This window comes from Aythya marila, assembly GCF_965140915.1.
Source record: "Aythya marila genome assembly, chromosome: Z".
NCBI lineage: Eukaryota > Metazoa > Chordata > Aves > Anseriformes > Anatidae > Aythya > Aythya marila.
The window spans coordinates 55,200,623-55,219,391 of record NC_139080.1 but is presented as its reverse complement, the minus strand read 5'-3'; the positions used below and the strand labels follow the sequence as shown (position 1 = coordinate 55,219,391).

Sequence of the window (18,769 nt, the reverse complement as noted above, 5' to 3'; positions counted from 1 at the left end):
CATGCCCAGTAGACAGGAGGCTGCAGGGTGCCCTGGCATCAGAGAAGGATGACAGCAACCTGGGCTGTGTGAAGAGTATCACAGCTGGTAGGTTGAGGGAAGGGATTATTTTCTTCTAGTCGGTACTTACTAGGTTGTGTACTGTGCTCAGTTCTGGATCCCCCAACAGAAGAAAGACATTGATAAACTGAAGTGAGTCCCACAGAGGGCCATGAGGATGGCAAGAGACTGGTGCAGTTGCCTGAAGAGGAGGGGCTGAAGGAATGTGGTTTATTCAACCTGGGATAAAAGGATTTAGAGGATATAATCAGCCTTCCCAAACCTACAGGGAGGATCATCATGATGGGGTTGGGCTCCCTGCAGTGTTACGTGGTAGGAGACAAGGCAAACAAGTTGAAACAAGAGTGGTTCAGGCTGCATATGAAGAGAAACTTCTTCCTCATGAGGACAGTCCAGCAGTAGAATGGGGTTGCCCAGAGAGGTTGTGTAGTGCCTGTCCTTGGGGGCTTCCAGGACCAGACTGAGCCCTGAGCAACCTGTTCTGACCTCATTGCTGTCTCCGCTTTGAACAGCAGGTCAGACTAGAGTCCTCCTGAGCTCTCTTCAAAGCTGAATTACCCTGTAATTCCCATCCTGAGTGATCAGTACTGGAAAACTGCTTTGGATGCACAAACCTCTCCCAGTCCTCTCCCAGATCTTTCCACGCCCATTTCACAACCAAGGTTCAGAGACTTTAACTACCCCGTTGTTGAAAACCTTCTTTCACATACCAACTGCCTCAGTGTCTCTCCCCTGACAGAAAACGAGAGTTTTTTTTTTTCTATCACAGGCTGTTCTGTGCACAAATTATGTAGCTGGGTCTGTTCAGCAGGTGTCAGATGTGCTTACAGATCAGAGATCAAAGGTGCCTCAAGTACCTACAAAACCAAAAACCACCAAACTAGGAAGGACCTGAGACATATGGTCAAGCTGCCTGTTCCTGAAAACAAAAGCCAGGATGGTGAGGGGGTACCTGTAGGGTGCACGGGGGTGTGGGGAGGAGAGGGTGGCACTGGGCACACTGATGGAGACGGGCAGGCAGAAGCAGAGCACCAAGAAAGAAAGAAAGAAAGACAGAAAGACAGAAAAAAAAGAAGGAAGAAAGGAAGGAAGAAAGACAGAAAGACAGAAAGACAGAAAGCAAGTTGCCTACCAGCTTCTCACATTGAGCTTAGAAGAAAGAACAGGTGTGATACATCTAGGAGATGGTGAGGGGAAAAAATACTGAGTTTTGCCCCAGATATAAGTGATATTTAGTAAGATATTTACACAGATCCATCTGATTATTCTGGCCCAAACAGCAAAGCAGCTCTCCTGCTGCAGTTGTATTTTCCCTTTTTGTGGCCTTGTTTGACGCATACTTTCTGGTGGCTGAACCAGAAGAGCCCTCCAAGATCACCTGGCACAACCATCCCCCTACCACCAATGTCACCCACTGAACCCTGTCCCCAAGCACCACGTCCAACCTCTCCTTGCACACCCCCAGGGACGGTGACTCCACCACCTCCCTGGGCAACCCGTCCCAGTGCCTGACTGCTCTTTCTGAGCAGAAATGGCTCCTCACTGCCAACCTGAACCTCCCCTGGCACAACTTTGGGCCATTCCCTCTGGTCCTATCACTGGTTATGTGTGAGGAGAGGATAACCCTAAGGCAGAAAAGGGACGAACATGTCTCTTTATTTATCCCCCACGAGCAGAGGAGGAGCGCCTCACACAGGACCGAGGGCGGCTTCCCGCCCCATGCCCGCCCCGGGGCGGGCTCACAGCGAGGCGGCGCCGTGCCGGGCCGTGCCGGGCCGTGCTGAGGCGATCCCACCCGATCGGTCCCGATCCCCTCGGCCCCGATCCGATCCGATCCGATCCGATCCCAGCCGCGATGGAGCAGGACGAGGCGTCCGTCCTGCTGCCCGAGCGCGGCCTGTCGCGGCTGCCCCGCTTCAAGGCGTACAGGCGGCGGTGGTTCCTGCTGGGGGTGGTGTGCCTGCTCAACTGCTCCAACGCCATGGTGAGCCCCGCGGCTGCTGCCGGGGGGAAAAAGGGGGGAAAAGGAGCAGGCTGAGGGGCTCGGGCAGGGTTTGTGTGGCCCTGCCCGAGGTTTGGGGCCGTAGTGGGGCTGGGAGGACGGAGATCAGCGGGAGGACAGGGGGGCTGCTGTGGTTGTGGCCCCCGGGTGGGCACGGGGTGAGGGCAGGGAGCACAGCCTTTAACAAACTGGAAGCCCAAATCGCTGCTTGGCATGCTGTGGGTGGTTATCAGGTAATACGCTGAGGATCAGGGAATATACTGAATCACCGAAAAGCTGAGGTGCCCTCTCATAGGGAAGTATCCATGTCCTTTGGGAGTGCGTGAAGGTGTCCTGCAGGGAAGAAGTGAGAAGCGCTGCTGCTTGCAGCTCCGTCGGCACAGCACGAGAACACGAAATAATAGGAAGGCACCGCTGTTAGGTGAGGTGTCCGTCCCTGTCCGTGTGGATAGTGGCTGCACACAGCTTTCCAGGCCGCCTTGGCACACGTACGCTTTGCTAAACACTCGGGGTGAAGTTGGAGAGGTCCCTGAAGTGGCCCTTCTGCTGTCTGCAGCCCTGACACGGGTCACGCCGCTGAAAACCTCCCAGCCCTGGATGATCAGAGCACTTGTCTGCCTGCTTGGTCTCCTGCCAACTTCCCAGCTCTCCACAACATTGCTTTGCCACTGTAGCAACTCGATCCAGAACTTGAGGACTTCGAAAGCCTGTGCTCAGTAAATACCCTAGGGTAGCAATACTGTTTCTAAGCTGCTGCAGATGTCTGGAATTGCAAGTATGCTGACACACACACAAGCTGTGACCGAACATTTCCTGATGCTGATGTTTCTCCTACACATTCCAGACGAAAATCACGTGAAAATGGAGGGAGTGGTTGAAAGAACATGAGATCAACGTGGTTGGTTTCTGTTTAAGAGTTCCAGATGGAAAGATTAATTTACCAGTTCTGCGGGGTGAAAATTGCCATGGAAGTTCAGATGAGTCCTTAATTCCTCTCCAGATGTTGCATGCAGTACTTTGTCCTGTGTGTACCTGTGTCGGTCTGTCTGCAAAATGCCTCTGGTGAGGATGCATGGCTTAGGAGCTGTCTGACTTGGAGAGAACAGGTCACCTCATGGGGTGTCTCACTGAAAGTGACAGCAGACAATCCTGAGAGAGGGAGGCTGTCATCAGTGCCGTGAACGCAATGTAGGAGCAAACTTGTCAGCAGGAAAGCACGCTCAGTCACACAGCAAGGGCAGGATGAGAAAGAAGTGATTCTTTGTTCCTTCTGTGCTAGGATCGTGGCTGGGCAAAGCCAGGCCAGATCATGTGGTGCTGAGAGAGGAACTGCTTCCTCCTGCTCTGCATCATCACGTGAAGTCCTGTCTTTAAGCAGGGAGCATAGCAGGGTAGATAAGGCATAAGGAGGGCTTTTACACCAAAGGTAAATGGTCTCTTTCTTCAATCTCTGTTACTGACCTGGGTTTCAAAGCCTCTGTCTCTGATTTTTACAAAGCGGGTACTATCTTGCTGAGGTTTGGTTCTCATTTCCCAAATACTGCTATTCTGGAAATTGCTAGCTGAAAATATCTTAAAAACTCCATAAGTAGGCACCGTCTACCAGGTTCACTACCTGCCTGAAGTCCTGGGCCAGGAGGCTCTTCTGACCACCACTAAGCCAAACTTAGATGATTGATCCCCAGATTATTTTTTGCCACCATTTCAGGTGGGGGGTGACCTTACTGTGCCTGTGGTTGCTCTCCAGATTTGTGAAGCTGATGCTGTGGTTTTGAGTGTGTGTGTGTTTTTTTTTAACTTTAAGCCTTAACGTGTCATAGTAGTCAGGGAGTGCTGACAGCTGCTCTAGCAGTGGCATGCTTTGGCAACACCTCCTTCCTCTTTGCCTCCTTGCTGCTGAGCTCAAAGGGTGGAAACTCTGCGCTTCGCAGGGGGAACTGCTTCTTGCCTTAATGCTGGGGACAGAGAAAAGCACGGAGAAATGCAAGCGAGACTGTTTCCTGCCTTGTTCTCTGCCTGTCAGCATGAGCAGGCGGGAGAGGAGGAGCGGGGCCAGGGGCTGGAGCTGGCTCACACGTGGCTGGACAGTTCCTGACTCACCGTCCTGGAGGACTTACACCAGCACTTGAAGTACTCAGGAGAGAAAGGAGAGCCCCACGAGTGGGGACGGCGTGCTCCAGGGCAGGGTGTGCACTCTCCTCACCCGCACCTGTCCGGTCCTGCAGTGCCCTTGTAGATACGCATGCACACGCGGCTGCCACCGCCTGGCCCTTGTGTCCTGCCAGCCTTCCCAAGAGCTGCAAGAGGCTAAAACGGAGATCCACGCAGCGAGCTGACCCAGCTGGAGGTCTCACCTCCATCCGTCCTTCCTAGGCTGCTGTGTCAGCATGGGTGTCTGCCTTTGGTGAGGCTGGGGGCTCTTTGCTCCCAGTCTTTGTGTCCATTTTGGTGATCAATGAGCTTGAAGGTGAGGAATCTGGTGGAGGAGCTTCGTGGCTTGGTCTCAGGAGAGGAGGAGCCCTGCGTGCCTCAGAGGGACATGCAGCATCAGCTTCAGAGCAGCCATGGAGCTGTGAGCCGGTGTGTGGGGGAGAGCACGCCGAGGCTGGGATAGCGCCAGGCTGAGGGCTGCTGAGCTGTGCCTGTCATAAAGCAGAAGGTCCCGTTTCATCAGGGTGGAGGGAAGCTGTGTCCTGCACGTGAAATGGACCCTGGGGAGTTTGTGTGGGAGTGAGAAAGTAAAGGCAGTGGGACAGAGGGAGAGACCCTGGGGAAGATGGAGGTGGAAAGGGCATGATACCAGGAGAAAACTTAGAGGGTTTGGGTGAGGAAGAGGGCTGGATCCATTTTTTAGCATCAGTTGAGAGTTTACAAGGAAGAGAGAGCAGCAAAGAAGCTTAGATAGAATGAGAGCAGCTGTAAACTAAAAGCACAGGAGGGCCCAAGCAGACCTGCAGTTAATGGGGAAATGAGCAGGCAGTCCTGCAGCAGGAGAGGCGGGAGAAGAAAAACCAAAATGCCGGCTAAAAGAAAGTCAAAACAAAGGGAGGGAGAGCTGAAAGTGGAGCCATGCCCCTCCAACTTCAGTATCGGTCAGATGGTTTGAGTTTCGGTGCACTTGCTTTCCGCGGTGATCCCACATTGCCAGAGGAGGTGTGAAGGGGGCTCTCCTGTAATAGTGAGTACAAATATACCATGGGCGGACAATATTTCCGTCCTTTTCTTCTTCTGATGGGGCATAGATATACCTGGCTGCGTGCTGAAAGCATTGGGTACAGTTTCTTTCCTCACCCGTGATCTTCATCTACCTAGTTGTGGAAGGTGAGTGAACACCTTGTGTTGGAAGCACACGGATGCATCCTTAGCAAAGGATGCGCAGAAGTATCTTTACATCTGGGATGGCACTCTTGTTTCTTTGTTGTGGGCATGGCCTCAGGGCTGATTTCAGGATCAAAGCAGGCCTCATCACTCCCAGAAGAAACCAGGAGCAGACAGTGATGTTGTGAAACCAGTGCAACTAAAACGGGGTGTAGGGGGATATTTTCAGATAAGGCACTGGAAGGATCAGTCGCATCGTTATTAACACACCTCTTGTGCTTCCCTCTCACACGTTCTGATATGGATGCAAATTTCTAGGTCCTCTCCCAGCCCCTGAGTGTGTGCAGGACAGCATGAAATAAATATTCCGTGGGGCAAGTGTGAGCCTCTTGGCTGACAAATTGCAAAGATGTTCTTACAAGGACACATCCAGGGCTGGTAATGCCAGGCTGAGTTGAAGAGGCTGCTAGTTGCAGGGAGGAGAAGGTAGCCTCTGTTTGGTTTATGCTAATGCAGGAGGATGTGTTGTGGTTTGAATCAGGTAAGTATGTGTGTTGGGGGCCAATGTGTTCAGCCTGAGGACAGAAAACCTCCTCACTGACCTCCACTTCAGCCAGCTTCCAGCAGCAAGGCAGGAAGACTGGGGATGAGAAAGGGAAATGGATGAGGAGCTCAGGGTCAAGATAATGATGGTGTCAGTGCCAAAATACTACCAGCATGCAAACACTGAAGGTCTGAGTTTTAACTACAAGCCTTAACACCCGAATTTCAAGGAGAGACTAAGGCAGCCAGCCTCTTCATGATGTGATTATTTTGAGGGGATGCTGAAAATCTGTTCTGGTAAAGGTGTTCATGTGCACCTACCTTTGTTCTCTCCTCTGCAGCTGTGGCTGACCTTCGCTCCTGTGGCTGACAAGATAGCTGCCTACTTCCACATTTCCCTGGAGATGGTCAACTGGCTCTCAATAGTGTACCTGCTCATCTCGATCCCGTTTGGTCTGGTGGCAACTTGGGTTCTCGACAGCGTGGGGCTCCGATGCGCCGTGAGTTGAACTGTTCTGTCACCCTGCGGGCTTTTCACCCGGAGACAGCAGAGGTGACATCTCCGTGGGCTTAGTTGCACAAAGCCCTAGCATGTGTACTGCGCATGGGAATCTTGCCAAGTGCAGCAGAGGATGGGTGTGTTGAAAGCTCGGTTCTATTTCAGTAGTAGCTGTCACCACCTCTGAAGGGGGGAGCTGCAGGGAAAGTCAGAATAATGTTGCGTCCCTACGTGCCTTTTTCTGCTTTGTTTTTTTTTTGTTGTCTTGGCCAACTGACAGGGACAGACGGCGTGAGCTGACTGTGAGGAGCTTGTTGGAGTCAGGCAAGATTTGCTAGTGAAGACTCTTAACACAACTATTTTGCTTGGGAGGCCAGTGTAAGGAGTAGCAGGGCAGGGTGCAAGCAAGAGAGAGACCCTTGTCATCTTACAGCTTGCTCAGTGCAAAGCCAACCTGGGATCTCAGCAGAGACTTCCCAAAAAGCAGAAGTGCTGAGGTGGTGGCACTGAGACACTAGCCCTCTAGCAGGACCTGTAAACTGCCTGACTTATTTCCACGGTCTTTGAGTTGTCACAAGTTATATGGGTGATGGTGCAAACTTGAAAATGGAGTGAAAGTAGTGAACTTTGGATTTTTCCTCAATTCCACGATGGTACCTGCTGTCTTGCATATGCTACATGATGGTGTAGAGCAGGAGAGCCTTCTTGCTCTTTAAGGGCACTGGTAAAGAGCTTACTGTTGGATCAGGAGCATCCTGCAGCAGCCAGAGGGACGGGGACAGTCTGCAGGCAACTTTCCGTGCAGCAGCTGTTAACAACCCCGTGTCTTGCTTGCTGCAGGTGATCCTGAGTGCGGGGCTGAACATGACGGGTAGCATCATCCGGACGTTCAGCGTCATGAAGTTCATGAGCTTGGGCTCCCAGAATTACTGGTACCTGTTTGCTGGTCAGTGCCTCTGCGCGCTGGCTCAGCCCCTTGTCATCTTTTCACCGACCAAGCTGGCAGCGCTGTGGTTCCCGGACCACCAGAGAGCAACAGCAAACATGATCTCATCAATGTGTAAGTGACAGCTGCAGAGTAATATTGCTGCCTTGCAGAACTTGATAGCATTTGTTTGCCTTTCAGAAACAGAAGGCAGAGGAAACACTGCCTTCTGTTCATATATCATGGTGGTTGAGGACAGCCCTCAGTGTTATTAAATATAATGTCTTTGTAGTGGTCTCATCTCTGCAACTTGCTGAGCAAGTCTCCAATTTGCAAATGGTGCTTGTGATCACAGTTCCCAAATTCTGTAACCAGGCAGAGGTGAGGCTGCAGCATCCACTTTACCCACCAGTTCTTCCAGTAGCGAGGCTGAGCTTGTATTCCAAATTGGTATACATGCATACCTGCATAAAACATACTCAGCAGGCAATGCAAGCACATTGAGCGTTCTAAGTGCAGGAGGACTACTCACACAGAAACCAATTCTTGCTTGTGAAGTCCCTGAGGTAGAGTGCCTGGAAGCTGGGAAACTGGAGGAGAGGCACCAGGTATGCTTGCTCTGATCTCAGCCCTCTCTTGGTTCCTTTGTTTCCTGCTAGATAGAAACTACTGCATTTGATAGACCTCTTTCCCACCTATGCATGACATTGTCCCCAGCTTCTCCCTCTAAGGACTTGAGAAGAGCATCAGAAACTAGGCTGGCCCGCTGACTCCAGATGGCAAATCTTGCATTACCTGCACGTACGGGAGAGCTCCACCTGCTCTTGCCTCCACACTGCCTTGGAGTTGTGTGGGAAGGGATAAGTCAGAGGAAAAGGCTAGTGTAGGAGGACACCTACACGGCTTTCCAATGTTGGTGTGCTGGTGCAAACCCAGAGCATGGGTGCTGTTATTTAGCAAGAATGGATTTGTGATGTCAGGACAAAGCAATTCTTTTTGCACTGCCTTCCCTAGAGCTGGGTGCACCTGATTGCTCACCTGCTTTCCTAGGGCTGAATTAGATCTTCACCTTCCCTGCTGGAGAAGGATCTCTGTTGTCAGTGGGGTGTGATACAGGTACTACAGAAGTACAGGAGTACAGAAGTCGCTGCTGGGGACCACTGGGTACTGCTATCCTTCTCCTCAGTGTGAAGTATCAGCCTCCAGAAAACTTGCTTTTTTTCTTTTTTTTTTCTTTCTTTTCTTTCTTTTTCTTTTTTTTTTAGTAAGTGAGAGAACAGCCAGAGCAGCCAAATAGTATTTCACTGACACAGTGACCTCAACCCCTACAAGAATAAATGGATTTAACTATGAGAACAAATACAACTGAAGAGCAAGGAACAGCAGATACCCAAGCTCTGAAGGTGTTCAGTCTGTGGCATGTTGAGATATCAGCGTGAGGACTGAAAGGGCTGTTATTATTATCTGCTGCAATGCTTGCATATTATTGTTTAGCAAACGTCCATTAATGGTTTCTGGTTACACCCATTACTGTACAAAATCAGGATTTCATTTTAAAAAAGTTTGAATATTGCCTAGAAGGAGCACCAGCCACAGCCCAGTCGTTTGCTTCAGTGGTTAATTACCTCACTGGCAAATGCCTACATGCTACTTCTCATCTTGATGCTCCTTATCCCCCAGCCACTGAGTCTCGTTGCACCTGTTTGGCAGGTAGTTATGGACAGTCGCCTCATCTCTCCTTTGTCTAGGAAGTCTGAACTGCTCCACTGCAATCACTTCACAGGCACGTTTCCCTCTTCCTCTTCCCACGTATCTGCCTGTTGCTCACATCAGCTTTTTCTCTCGGCTCTCTCCAGTTTATCACCCTCTGTTTCCTGTGTTAATGCCAAAGCAGCACTCAGCGTCGCACACAGAAACTGGCCCTGCTGGTATCCCCACAGCTTCTGTTAGTACCTCCGAGTAGGATTCGCTGTGTTTGCATGCAGATGAAAACAGACCCTGCAGACAGGATCCAGCTGAGCAGCTGAGATCACTGTGACTCATCGGTGCTCTTTAGTTTTTACCACAGTCAGTCCTCCTATCACTTGTAGAGTTACTCACACAGAAGCAGAACTGGGCCAAGCATGGATCCCTGTGAAGATGGTGGGAAATTCTCCCATGCCAGAAGAAAGAGTTAGAGTCCACTGAAGTGCTCTCTGCTTCATCCGCTGGATTCTTCGCTTCCTGTGGTCTGTCAGCATCTCATTTTCTGCCCCTTGTGCAGTTTTATTGCACCAGCATCACAGCCCACAAAACACACAGTCCCGCAGTGGGGTAGCGCGTACTAATCCAGGCAAAACTCCTGCTGATTAGCTCCAGCAATCTCCTTTCCATTCTTTCTCAGTCTAGGCCTGTATTGTTTCCCTTCCCAGGAGGAGAAGGCCGAAACCCTGTAATGACTTGGGTAGGCTCTCTTAGTTTTGTCAAATTGAGCTCAATGCTCACATTTCCATCTCCGCTCCTCCCCCTTCATATCTGCTGCTTCACTGTGCAGATAGCTCATGGTCATAAACATGAATATACTTTTTTTTTAGCCTGTCTCCTACAGTGCCCAAACGCAGAAGTTTAAATCCCTCTCCTTGGAAACTGTAGTTTAACCGTGTCCACTTAATGTTAGTTTGGAGCAGATAACATTTCACCCAGGTCACGTTACATGAACTAGGACTTTCCCAAACACAGAGTAGAAGTTCTGTGACTGTTGTGTGCTATGGCAGTGTTACTGATGCCTCAGCAGAACCACAGAACAGAGAAGGCTCTAAGGCACGTCTTGGGATACTCTGCACAGGCACAGGTTGCCCAGAGAGGTTGCAGAGTCTCTCTCTTGTGGATATTCAGAAGCTATCTGGGTATGGTCCAGGACAACTGGCTGCAGCTGACCCTGGTATGAGCAGGAGGGCTTGGACAAGAAGATCTCAAGAGGCACCTGCCAACCTCACTGATTGTTTTGCTGATTCTGTGTGCACTTTTGCCTTTGGAAGAACTACTTTAGTTCCACATAAAACATTGCTGTAATTCAGCAGAGTCCTTCATTTACAGTGGTTGAGCTCTGGGCTGTCCTGCACATCATCAATAGCCTCCTGCTGAGGACTGGAGGAGGTGTATGCAGGACACACGCTGTGCCCTGGATGGACAGTCTTCTCAAAACGCAATGCACAACCCAGCAGTAGCAAAGGTTCTCATGTTTTGAAAGGGTTGTTTTGCTGATTTTTTTTTTTTTTCTGGACTAAATGTCCATATGTTCTCAGAGCTACCAGATCATGGCATGTTTGTTACTTTTGAGAATGAAATGGACAAACATATCAAGCACAGAAGGGTGGCCAGGCAATTCTCCTTGCTGCCTACCACCTTATTGGTGTACTCAGTCTGCTTGTGGGGGAAAGTTGAGATGGACCAACTGTGACTTGGCTCCTTCTCCTGAACTGCAAGTGCTTATAGGATGCTGTTTTTCTGCTTACTGTGAAAGATTAATCTTTCTGTTTTAAGGCTGGATAGCAGTGACAATGGCTAATCATATTGCAGCAATGTGTGAGGAGAGTGAGGAAATCATGGTGGCAGTGGAGTAGGCAGGAGACATTAAACTTGGAGGAAGGCTGAGGAGGTGACACGTGAGGGCATCACACTGCTTTCAGAAATTTCCCAGCTAGGGCTAGCATGCATACTCTTCTAGCTCCAGATTCAGGTAGGAATCTAAGATGTGGCAACAGTGACACCACACTGTTAACTTCTCACAGGTGTTCTCCTCCTGGTTTCTCCATATATATGCTTTGGTCTGTCCATGCTTGTTGCTCTGTTACATACTGCAACTCTGATGCTGACTTGGTAGTGGGGATTGACAGGTGATTATGACTGCTTGCATGAATAACGTATTTTTCTCTGATTTTCTTTCAGCCAATCCCTTGGGAATTCTCATAGCAAACGTGCTGTCACCTATACTAGTTCCTGAAGGAAAGCACATCCCACTGATGGTAAATGAAAACTGGCTTAATCAGCCAGCTGGGCTGATTGGGGTCCAGCTTCTTTATATATTTGGAAGTAGTGGGGCTGGAAAGACTGGTAACGTGTCTTTGCTTTGTGTTGTGTAGCTGGGTGTTTATGCCATCCCAGCGGTAACAGCCTGTGCTCTAGCAGCTGTGGGGATTCACGAGAAAGTTCCTCCAACACCTCCTTCAGCCAGTGCCACCAACTCCACCTCTCAGCCATTCCTCACAGGGCTCAAAATGGTAAGTGCTGCAGCACGGAGAGAAAACAGTGCTGAGGTGAGGGATGCAGCCCTGTCAGACAGGGATGTGCTGTGGTATCTGCTGACAAAGCAGACTGAATTGCTCTCCACCAAACCTGGCACAGACAACCTCCTGAAGGAGACCAGGTTCTCTTCCTTCCTCAGGGAGCAGAAGCTGCTCACAGCAAAGCCGTGAGAGACATTACCTGACTGTTCAGCCTCTGGCTGGCTGCTGTTCAGCTGGCTAACAGGCACATCTGAACTCATCCAAGAGGACCACACAATCTGAGCCTTCTGAGGTGGTAACAGATGTGGTAATGGGTAGGACAGCATGTGACAAAGCAAAGAAAGAATTTGGGGCACTGAAGAGATCCCTACTTCCTATATGGTCTCAGCTTTTACTTGTCTGCTGACTGAACTGATGGGAGAGAGGCAAACTCCCTTAGTGCTCACAGGGTTGCCCTTAATGTTTTTGAAGAGTCAAAGCCTCAGATCCTCAAATCTATTAGTCACAGCCTGGCCTTTCTTCCCCCTTTGCTTGTTTAAATATGTTAACTTTTTTCTCTAGCTCCTGAGGAACAAGCCCTACATCATCCTGGCGGTGTGCTTTGGAGGAGGAATTGGGATGTTTACCTGCTTTTCAGCTCTACTAGAACAAATCCTTTGTGAAAAGGGTTATTCAAATGTGAGTCTTCCTCCTTTCATCCCCACTATCCACAGCATCTATGATAGGTTCAAATGAATATGATGCAGTGTCTCACATCTCGTTTGCTTGTATTATTTAACGTAGGTTAAGCAGTACATTAATGCACAGGCAATCTTTCAGTGTAATGGATGATTTGTGTTTTTGTTACTGCCTCTGGCCAGGCTCCCATTTGCAAATGAAAAGCTTTTTCTCCCTAAACACTATTTAGGAAAAAAAGTGTTCCATTTTTACTTAAGCACTCCAGAGCACTGGTGTCTAAGCAGCCTTCTGACATCTTTCCCAAAGGGGGATGGAGGCTCCGATGGGCCCTGGAATGAGCAGGACATGGAAGGCAGGCTGGTGCAATTTCCTTTTTTCTTTGGACAGTCTTGCACGAAGCCAAGGCAGTAGGAAGTCACAGGTACTGCAACAGCTCTGTTTCCCCATCCCTTCCTGGACTCTGGCCAGGTGCAGCTTTTACAGCTGAGCACAGGGCGTGCACAGGTGAGATTCTTCCTGTTGTCTCCGTGCAGTAGCAAGGGGCTGTTCCAGTTCCTGCATTTCCCCTTCAGTCCTGCTGCTTGTACCCCTCTGGAGGTCCTCGTAACTTTCCAGCTGATAGGTCTGCACGTCTATATGCCTGCCCTGCACCCAGCCTTCCTTCTCAGGCTCACCAAGATTTGTTGTCCATTGAGACCGTGGTGCTGTGACCCACCTGCCCACAAGCATGTGATTCTGGGCCCAGTTATTTGCTACTCACAGTCCTTTGGGGGAAACTTGCTCTACCTCAGGAAATGATCCACTGGCAGCAGGCGGATGGGTCAGTGACATTAAAACCTCTTCCTAACCACTCTGTTTTCTTGGCCACTTGTTTTTCTGCCCTCCAGGTGTTTGCCGGCCTGAATGGTGCACTGTTCACAGTCTTTGGTTTGCTGGGAGCCTTCCTGCTAGGACTGTATGTCGACCGGACAAGGAATTTTATAGAGTCCACCAAGATCTGTTTCTGTCTGAGCGCACTTGCCAGCATCGTGTTTGCAGTGGTGAGTTTGCACTTGCATTGCACCATACGTGTGGGCTTACTTTTGTTGCCATCTAATAAACCATCAACTCAGAACAGGGTTATTTGACTCCATAGCATTTACTAAATTACATGTTCTACTTTGGGATTATCTACAAGGGCTAGGATTTTTTAGATAAATCCTAGAAGAAATCACAGAGAAAACATTTCCTGTGGATTTCACAGAGGAACAGTGGAGCCTCAATCAGACTGCTGCAGGATATAAATAAATTGGTGCCATTTACTCCTTTACATTGGATCCCCTCTTCCTTACTTCTCCTCCACTTCCCTGCCTAGTAAAATGAAAACCACCCATCCAAATCTGCTTGATGCCCTGATGCTGTGAACTTGGATTCCAGACACACAGTTTCCCTTGACTTTACCAGCTCCATCTAGGCCTCTGGAGCTGTGCCAGGAGAGACACCTGGTGTTCCTCTGTGGTAATTCAAAACATAGTTACAGAAGGAGGTACCCGCACAGGGGCTTCAGGAGTTACACCCTTCACTTCACTAGCACTGGGACAAGGCCATGCTTTTTCCACAAAAGCTAGGAATGAGACTGTTTTGGGCACTAAACGGATCACCAGGTTTTGTAGATGTTTCAGGTGGTTTTGTATGTTGGTTTGGGGTTTTTGTTGGAAGTACTCCAATATTGCAAACATGAGTCTCACATGGTAAGGAGTAGTTTTCAGTGTGTACTGAGCTGTAGTAACCCAGTGAATTCTTATGTAACCCACTCCAAATGCCACTTCTGAAATGTTAGCTTTTGTCAGGACAGAAGTGTCTGTTTCATGTATTTCTGGAGATACACTCTTGGTAATTGAGTGCACTCCTGGAGAGTTACTGTCCAGGAAATCAAGTCACAGTATTATAATTACATGCACATTTTTCAGATAATTGTGCTGATCCTGTCTCTCTCCGTGGTTAAGTTTGACAGCCAAATCTCCACTGTGTAGCTATTTGTTGACTAGGGCGTTGGAGGAAGAAGAGATGTGTTACTAGTGGACAGTGAGCACTTGGGACTTCCTGCAGGTGATGGGTTCAGAGGCACTCTGTGCAGCAGTGCCTGAGACTGAGACTTTGGTGCTGTTATTCTGCCTGCAGGCATCCCGGTTCAGAGGTCAGGCCATCGCTTTGGCCATCGCCAGCTCAGTCTTTGGTTTCTTTGGTTTTGCCATGTACCCCATTGCCATGGAGCTGGCTGTGGAGTGCTCCTACCCTGTGGGAGAAGGCACCTCGACAGGACTGATTTTCGTTGCAAGGTAAGCACACAAGTTTAACCCAGCCAGCCGTTGAGCTTAGGCCCTAAGCAATGATAGAGGTGGCCCAGTTCCACTTGTGTGTGGGTCAGGGGCAGTCACTGCATGCTGGCTTCTCCCCACAGCCAGATTGAAGGTGTGATTTTAATGATTCTGCTACAAGCCCTCACCGTGCGTGTTTCTGAGGACCCATCCTCCACCTGCGCCCTTGACCAGGATGGAGCCCTGGACTGGACAAGTAAGCACATCCCTGGGAAACAATGCTGGGCAATTGCTTGCACCCTACCTGTCCCCTGCTCCTGCCCATATCTCACTGTGAGGGAGCCTGCAAGACTTATTCCTGCTGCAGCCTACCTTTTGGCCACCTTTTCCAACCTGCCTCTGCACCCTTGCTGCTCCTGCTAAAACAGTCCTGAACGGCTGACATGGGGAAGACTTCTAAGATGCCAAAAAAGCTGCTGATGGCTGTGAGTTACAGTTCCTTCCCCTACAGCTGCTGTGCAGAGACCTGAGCTTCACCAAGCTCGCAAGCAGCTGCTCCTGGGGGAGGAACAGCTTGGGGTCACGGGATACACAACCCTGTCTGTGCAGCACAGCCCGTGCTGCTGGGCAGTGTGGCAGGTCAAGACCACAGACACTGACTGAAAGTCAATTCCCTTGCATCTGCACACGCGGCTGCCCGGGTCAGTAACATGCCTGTACAGCTCTGTTCTGACTTACATGTACTCCATATTCACCTTCCTTTCCAAGCTGGTCAGGAGGAGAGGCAGCAATTGATAGAAACTGGAACACAACAAATTTTTTTTTTTTGCATTGTAAGCTAAACTCTGGTCTTGATCTCTCAGCTGGTTCATATTTACATGACAGCAAGTCCTAGGGACATGCCATAACAGCGGCTGCCAAACACCTTTGTATAAAATCCTCAGCTGAGCAGAAATCCCCAGAAGCCAGTCCGCTTGCAGGTAGGGAACAAGTCATCACAGTAACTGCTCCCAAAAAGCAATTTGGCTGCTTCATGTCTGAAAGTCTGCAACATTCCTCTTCATCAGATCAGAGTTTATGATTAGATACCCATCCCTACTACCCAGCCTACTCATTTTGTGGTTTGATACACGCAGGGACATATATGTGGAGAAACGTGTGGAGGTGTTTATTTGAGATACTGTTTAACTAAGAACATAACTACTTCCAGGCATTGTATAAATTTTTTTTTTCATCAGAAAAGCTGCAAGACACAAGTTTTAAGACACAAGTTTTTTACTCAGTTAAAGTTTATCCTTAGTGATCCTTTGATACACCTTGCTTTTAGATAACAAAACAAAGCTACCTGTGAGGTCTTATGAAGCCCAGGTGTTTTAAGTCTTTCTTGTAACATCCTTCACCTGCCCCCACCACACAAATGTCCACACACATATGCACACAGGTACATGCAAATGCACTCCCACAAACACACTGTGTGCACTGGTGTAAGACCTCCAGCCTGTGAGCCATGCAGGACACGAGTCCTGTAAGCCTTCCACTTTTCACTCAAATCCTCTTCCAAAGCCCTTGTTGTGGGACATGAGGTTTGGCCTCACTGGGAGCTGCACGCTGTCCTCAGGGTAGCCTCTGGGAGGGGATCACCCAGGCTGTGCAGTTGTAAGGGAGCTGACCTCTAGCCTTCTGCACCATTTGGGATGTGTGGATTGACCTGCTAAAAGTCTATCATCTTATTTGCAGCTCCAGTGCTGGTGCTGGCTGGCCTCTGCAGTGCCATGGCTTGTTTCTACGTCATCTTCTTCCACACAGACTACAAGCGGCTCAATGCGGAGACAAACAGCGATTTGGTCAGGACAGAAGATACAGAATCAGCAGATGTCCCTGAAGCCTAACAAGGCTGAAAGGGGCATGCCAAGGGCCCAGTTAGTTAGGGAAGGACTCAGGCCTATGGGCAGGGACCAAGACTGCAAGTGCTCTGCTGTCAGACTGGGGTGCGTGGGTCCTGCTGCACAAGAAGCAGCCTGGATTTCAGAGGAGAATGGCTGCAGCAGTCACTGGGGCACCTTCGCTGATCTTCTCCCTATCTTGTATTTATTTGTGTGTCTGGGCTGTAACACAGGCTGTGCTGCCAGAGGTCAAAGGGGAACTGGATAACTACACAGGGTTTTTTAGCTGACATGATTCAAGCTGAAGAAATGTTGCAGAAGAGTGAAGCATCATATTTCAGCCTTTTTTTTTCATTTTCACATACATGGATCAGGAGTGAAGCTTTTGGACAGGTGAAGGTTGCTATCACAAACCTGCCAGAGAACTTGCCTTTCAGGACTACGGTTCCCATATTGTATAGCAACTTTTCCACTCTAAGTGTGGAAATAATTATTCGGTAGGAGCTAGAGCATTTTTCTGTTGCAGCAGGGAGGTGTAGGTATATGGTCTGTAACACAAATCTGTTGCAATATCCACTTTGTCCTCTCACAGAAACAGGAAAAAGAAAGTGCTGCCTGCCATGCTGACTGTAAAAGAAAAAAATCAGTGAGCAGCAGAAGTTAAGCATAACAGCCTTCCTTGCCCTTTCTTGTCCCCTGGCATATGCCAAGACATTCAGGAAAAGTTTGTTTTGGGCTCTGGGTGTTTCCCCATCTGCCCAGCAATTCCAATGGCTCAAGCTTTTCACAAGAAGATGAACCTTATGGTTAGAGTTGTGCACTGCACCAAGCGAAGACATGCTCTCTTACAGAAAAACATTGAGAAAGCAGCTCACTTTGGGGGGAATGGTGTGGCAGCAGCTGGAAAAAGACCTGGCAAAGGTGACCACACAGAATGCAGGGCACCTTCACGAGTTTCTGCAGCTAATAGGGGATTCTGGTAGAAGACCAAGTAAGAAACAACATCAACAAGAACCTTGGAGTTCTCTCTACAAGCAACAGCTGCTCGGTGTTTGAAGAGATGGTTGGTAGCACAAAAGATCCTGTTTGGAGTTCAGTTCCACTACGAATTGCAACGGGTAGAGGTTGGACTCGATGATCTTGAGGTCTCTTCCAACCTAGAAATTCTGTGATTCTGTGATTCTGTGGGTACAATTGGTTTTCATTCTACAACAATGCTTGCACAGGAGCCCAATGTCCTGCTCTGGTGTTGAGGTCTAAACCTACAGCCTGAGGACTTTTAACCCTATGACATTTTGGTGCTAAAAAATAAGATGGGTGGGACTTGGCGATGCTTCATATCATGCAGCTTGCAGAGGGGATCTCAGTATTTGTTGATTAAGGGAACTTGATGCAAATTGGACCTCTGAAAATACAGTGGCTCTTTTTCTCCAGTCCAGTTAGGGGATAATCACATAGCAAAGAATGCACTTTACCTGATAAACACTAAAGAATAGCTCTCTCAATGCCTGAATTCTCCTTCCCATTAGCAACTGGTTATCTTTCCATTTATAAAACAACTTCCTGCATCCTTCCATGGAGTCTCCTAGTTCCTACAGGTACAGCCTTGCTGTCCCTGATAAGCACTGATGTCTTATCATGAAGAGGAGCAGGAAGGAAGTCTTAAACTGAGGTAAAACAAGGTAACTTTGGACCTGTCAGAGGAATGAAATTAACCATTTCTGTAGCACTGGACCTAATACACTGAACAGATTAACACCAGATTTACCCATCTCTCCTGAGTCCTACTGTACTGGGAAGCAAAAAGCACTTGGTACTTTATAATTTTATATATTTACAAATGCTTATGTTTTTTAATAAAGGGTGGATTAAGAAAACATTACAAAAAGAGTCATCTTTTTTTTTCGCTATATTAATCAAGTATTTTGTAGGTCCAAGAGTGCATCACATCTGCTACACAGCACAAGCCAAAGGTCACTGATCTGGCATATGTGCAGTTAAACTGTGATTGAAATGTTGATAAATGCTACCCCAGATCTCTAAAAAGGCAGTGTGAAATTAGCTGCAGGTTAAACTGCAGTTAGCTCTATGCTGAAGGACAGTTTAAGGGAGACAGGAGACTAAAGCATCTCCAAAACCTGTCGTCCTGGTCAGAGTCGGAGTCGCACTAGCTAAGGCACTCTTCATCCTATCATATAAAAGAGATTTGAAAGGGGAGTTTTTTTCTCCACCAGCAGAGGCATACAGTTGTGTGAGGCTAGTTCTGAACTGCTGATGTGAAGAGGAGCAGGCTGCTCCT

At 48.9% G+C, this 18,769-nt stretch overlaps 1 protein-coding gene across 2 annotated transcripts; it reads left to right on the top strand.

The window, feature by feature from the left end:
• Nucleotides 1-1,831: 1,831 nt before the first annotated feature.
• Nucleotides 1,832-18,350, top strand: SLC49A3 (solute carrier family 49 member 3). Of its 2 annotated transcripts, XM_082782631.1 has the most exons (11): nucleotides 1,947-2,044; nucleotides 2,358-2,483; nucleotides 6,265-6,423; nucleotides 7,263-7,482; nucleotides 11,275-11,351; nucleotides 11,469-11,606; nucleotides 12,174-12,290; nucleotides 13,178-13,330; nucleotides 14,451-14,608; nucleotides 14,731-14,843; nucleotides 16,325-18,350. In XM_082782631.1, the coding sequence occupies exons 3-11, from the start codon at nucleotides 6,328-6,330 to the stop codon at nucleotides 16,474-16,476; spliced, it is 1,224 nt and encodes a 407-aa protein (XP_082638757.1). In that variant the 5' UTR covers nucleotides 1,947-2,044; nucleotides 2,358-2,483; nucleotides 6,265-6,327; the 3' UTR covers nucleotides 16,477-18,350. The 2 variants fall into 2 exon arrangements, with proteins under 2 accessions (XP_082638756.1, XP_082638757.1); XM_082782630.1 differs by lacking the exon at nucleotides 2,358-2,483 and having other exon boundaries at nucleotides 1,832-2,044.
• Nucleotides 18,351-18,769: the final 419 nt, after the last annotated feature.

What these genes read in the sequence shown, in the direction of transcription:
- SLC49A3 (XM_082782630.1), top strand. Translation starts at nt 1,916, where the DNA reads ATGGAGCAGGACGAGGCGTCCGTCCTGCTGCCCGAGCGCGGCCTGTCG. An exon ending in AAACATGATCTCATCAATGT is followed by an intron (nt 7,483 to 11,274) that starts GTAAGTGACAGC and finishes ATTTTCTTTCAG; the next exon opens with CCAATCCCTTGGGAATTCTC. An exon ending in CCAGCATCGTGTTTGCAGTG is followed by an intron (nt 13,331 to 14,450) that starts GTGAGTTTGCAC and finishes TTCTGCCTGCAG; the next exon opens with GCATCCCGGTTCAGAGGTCA.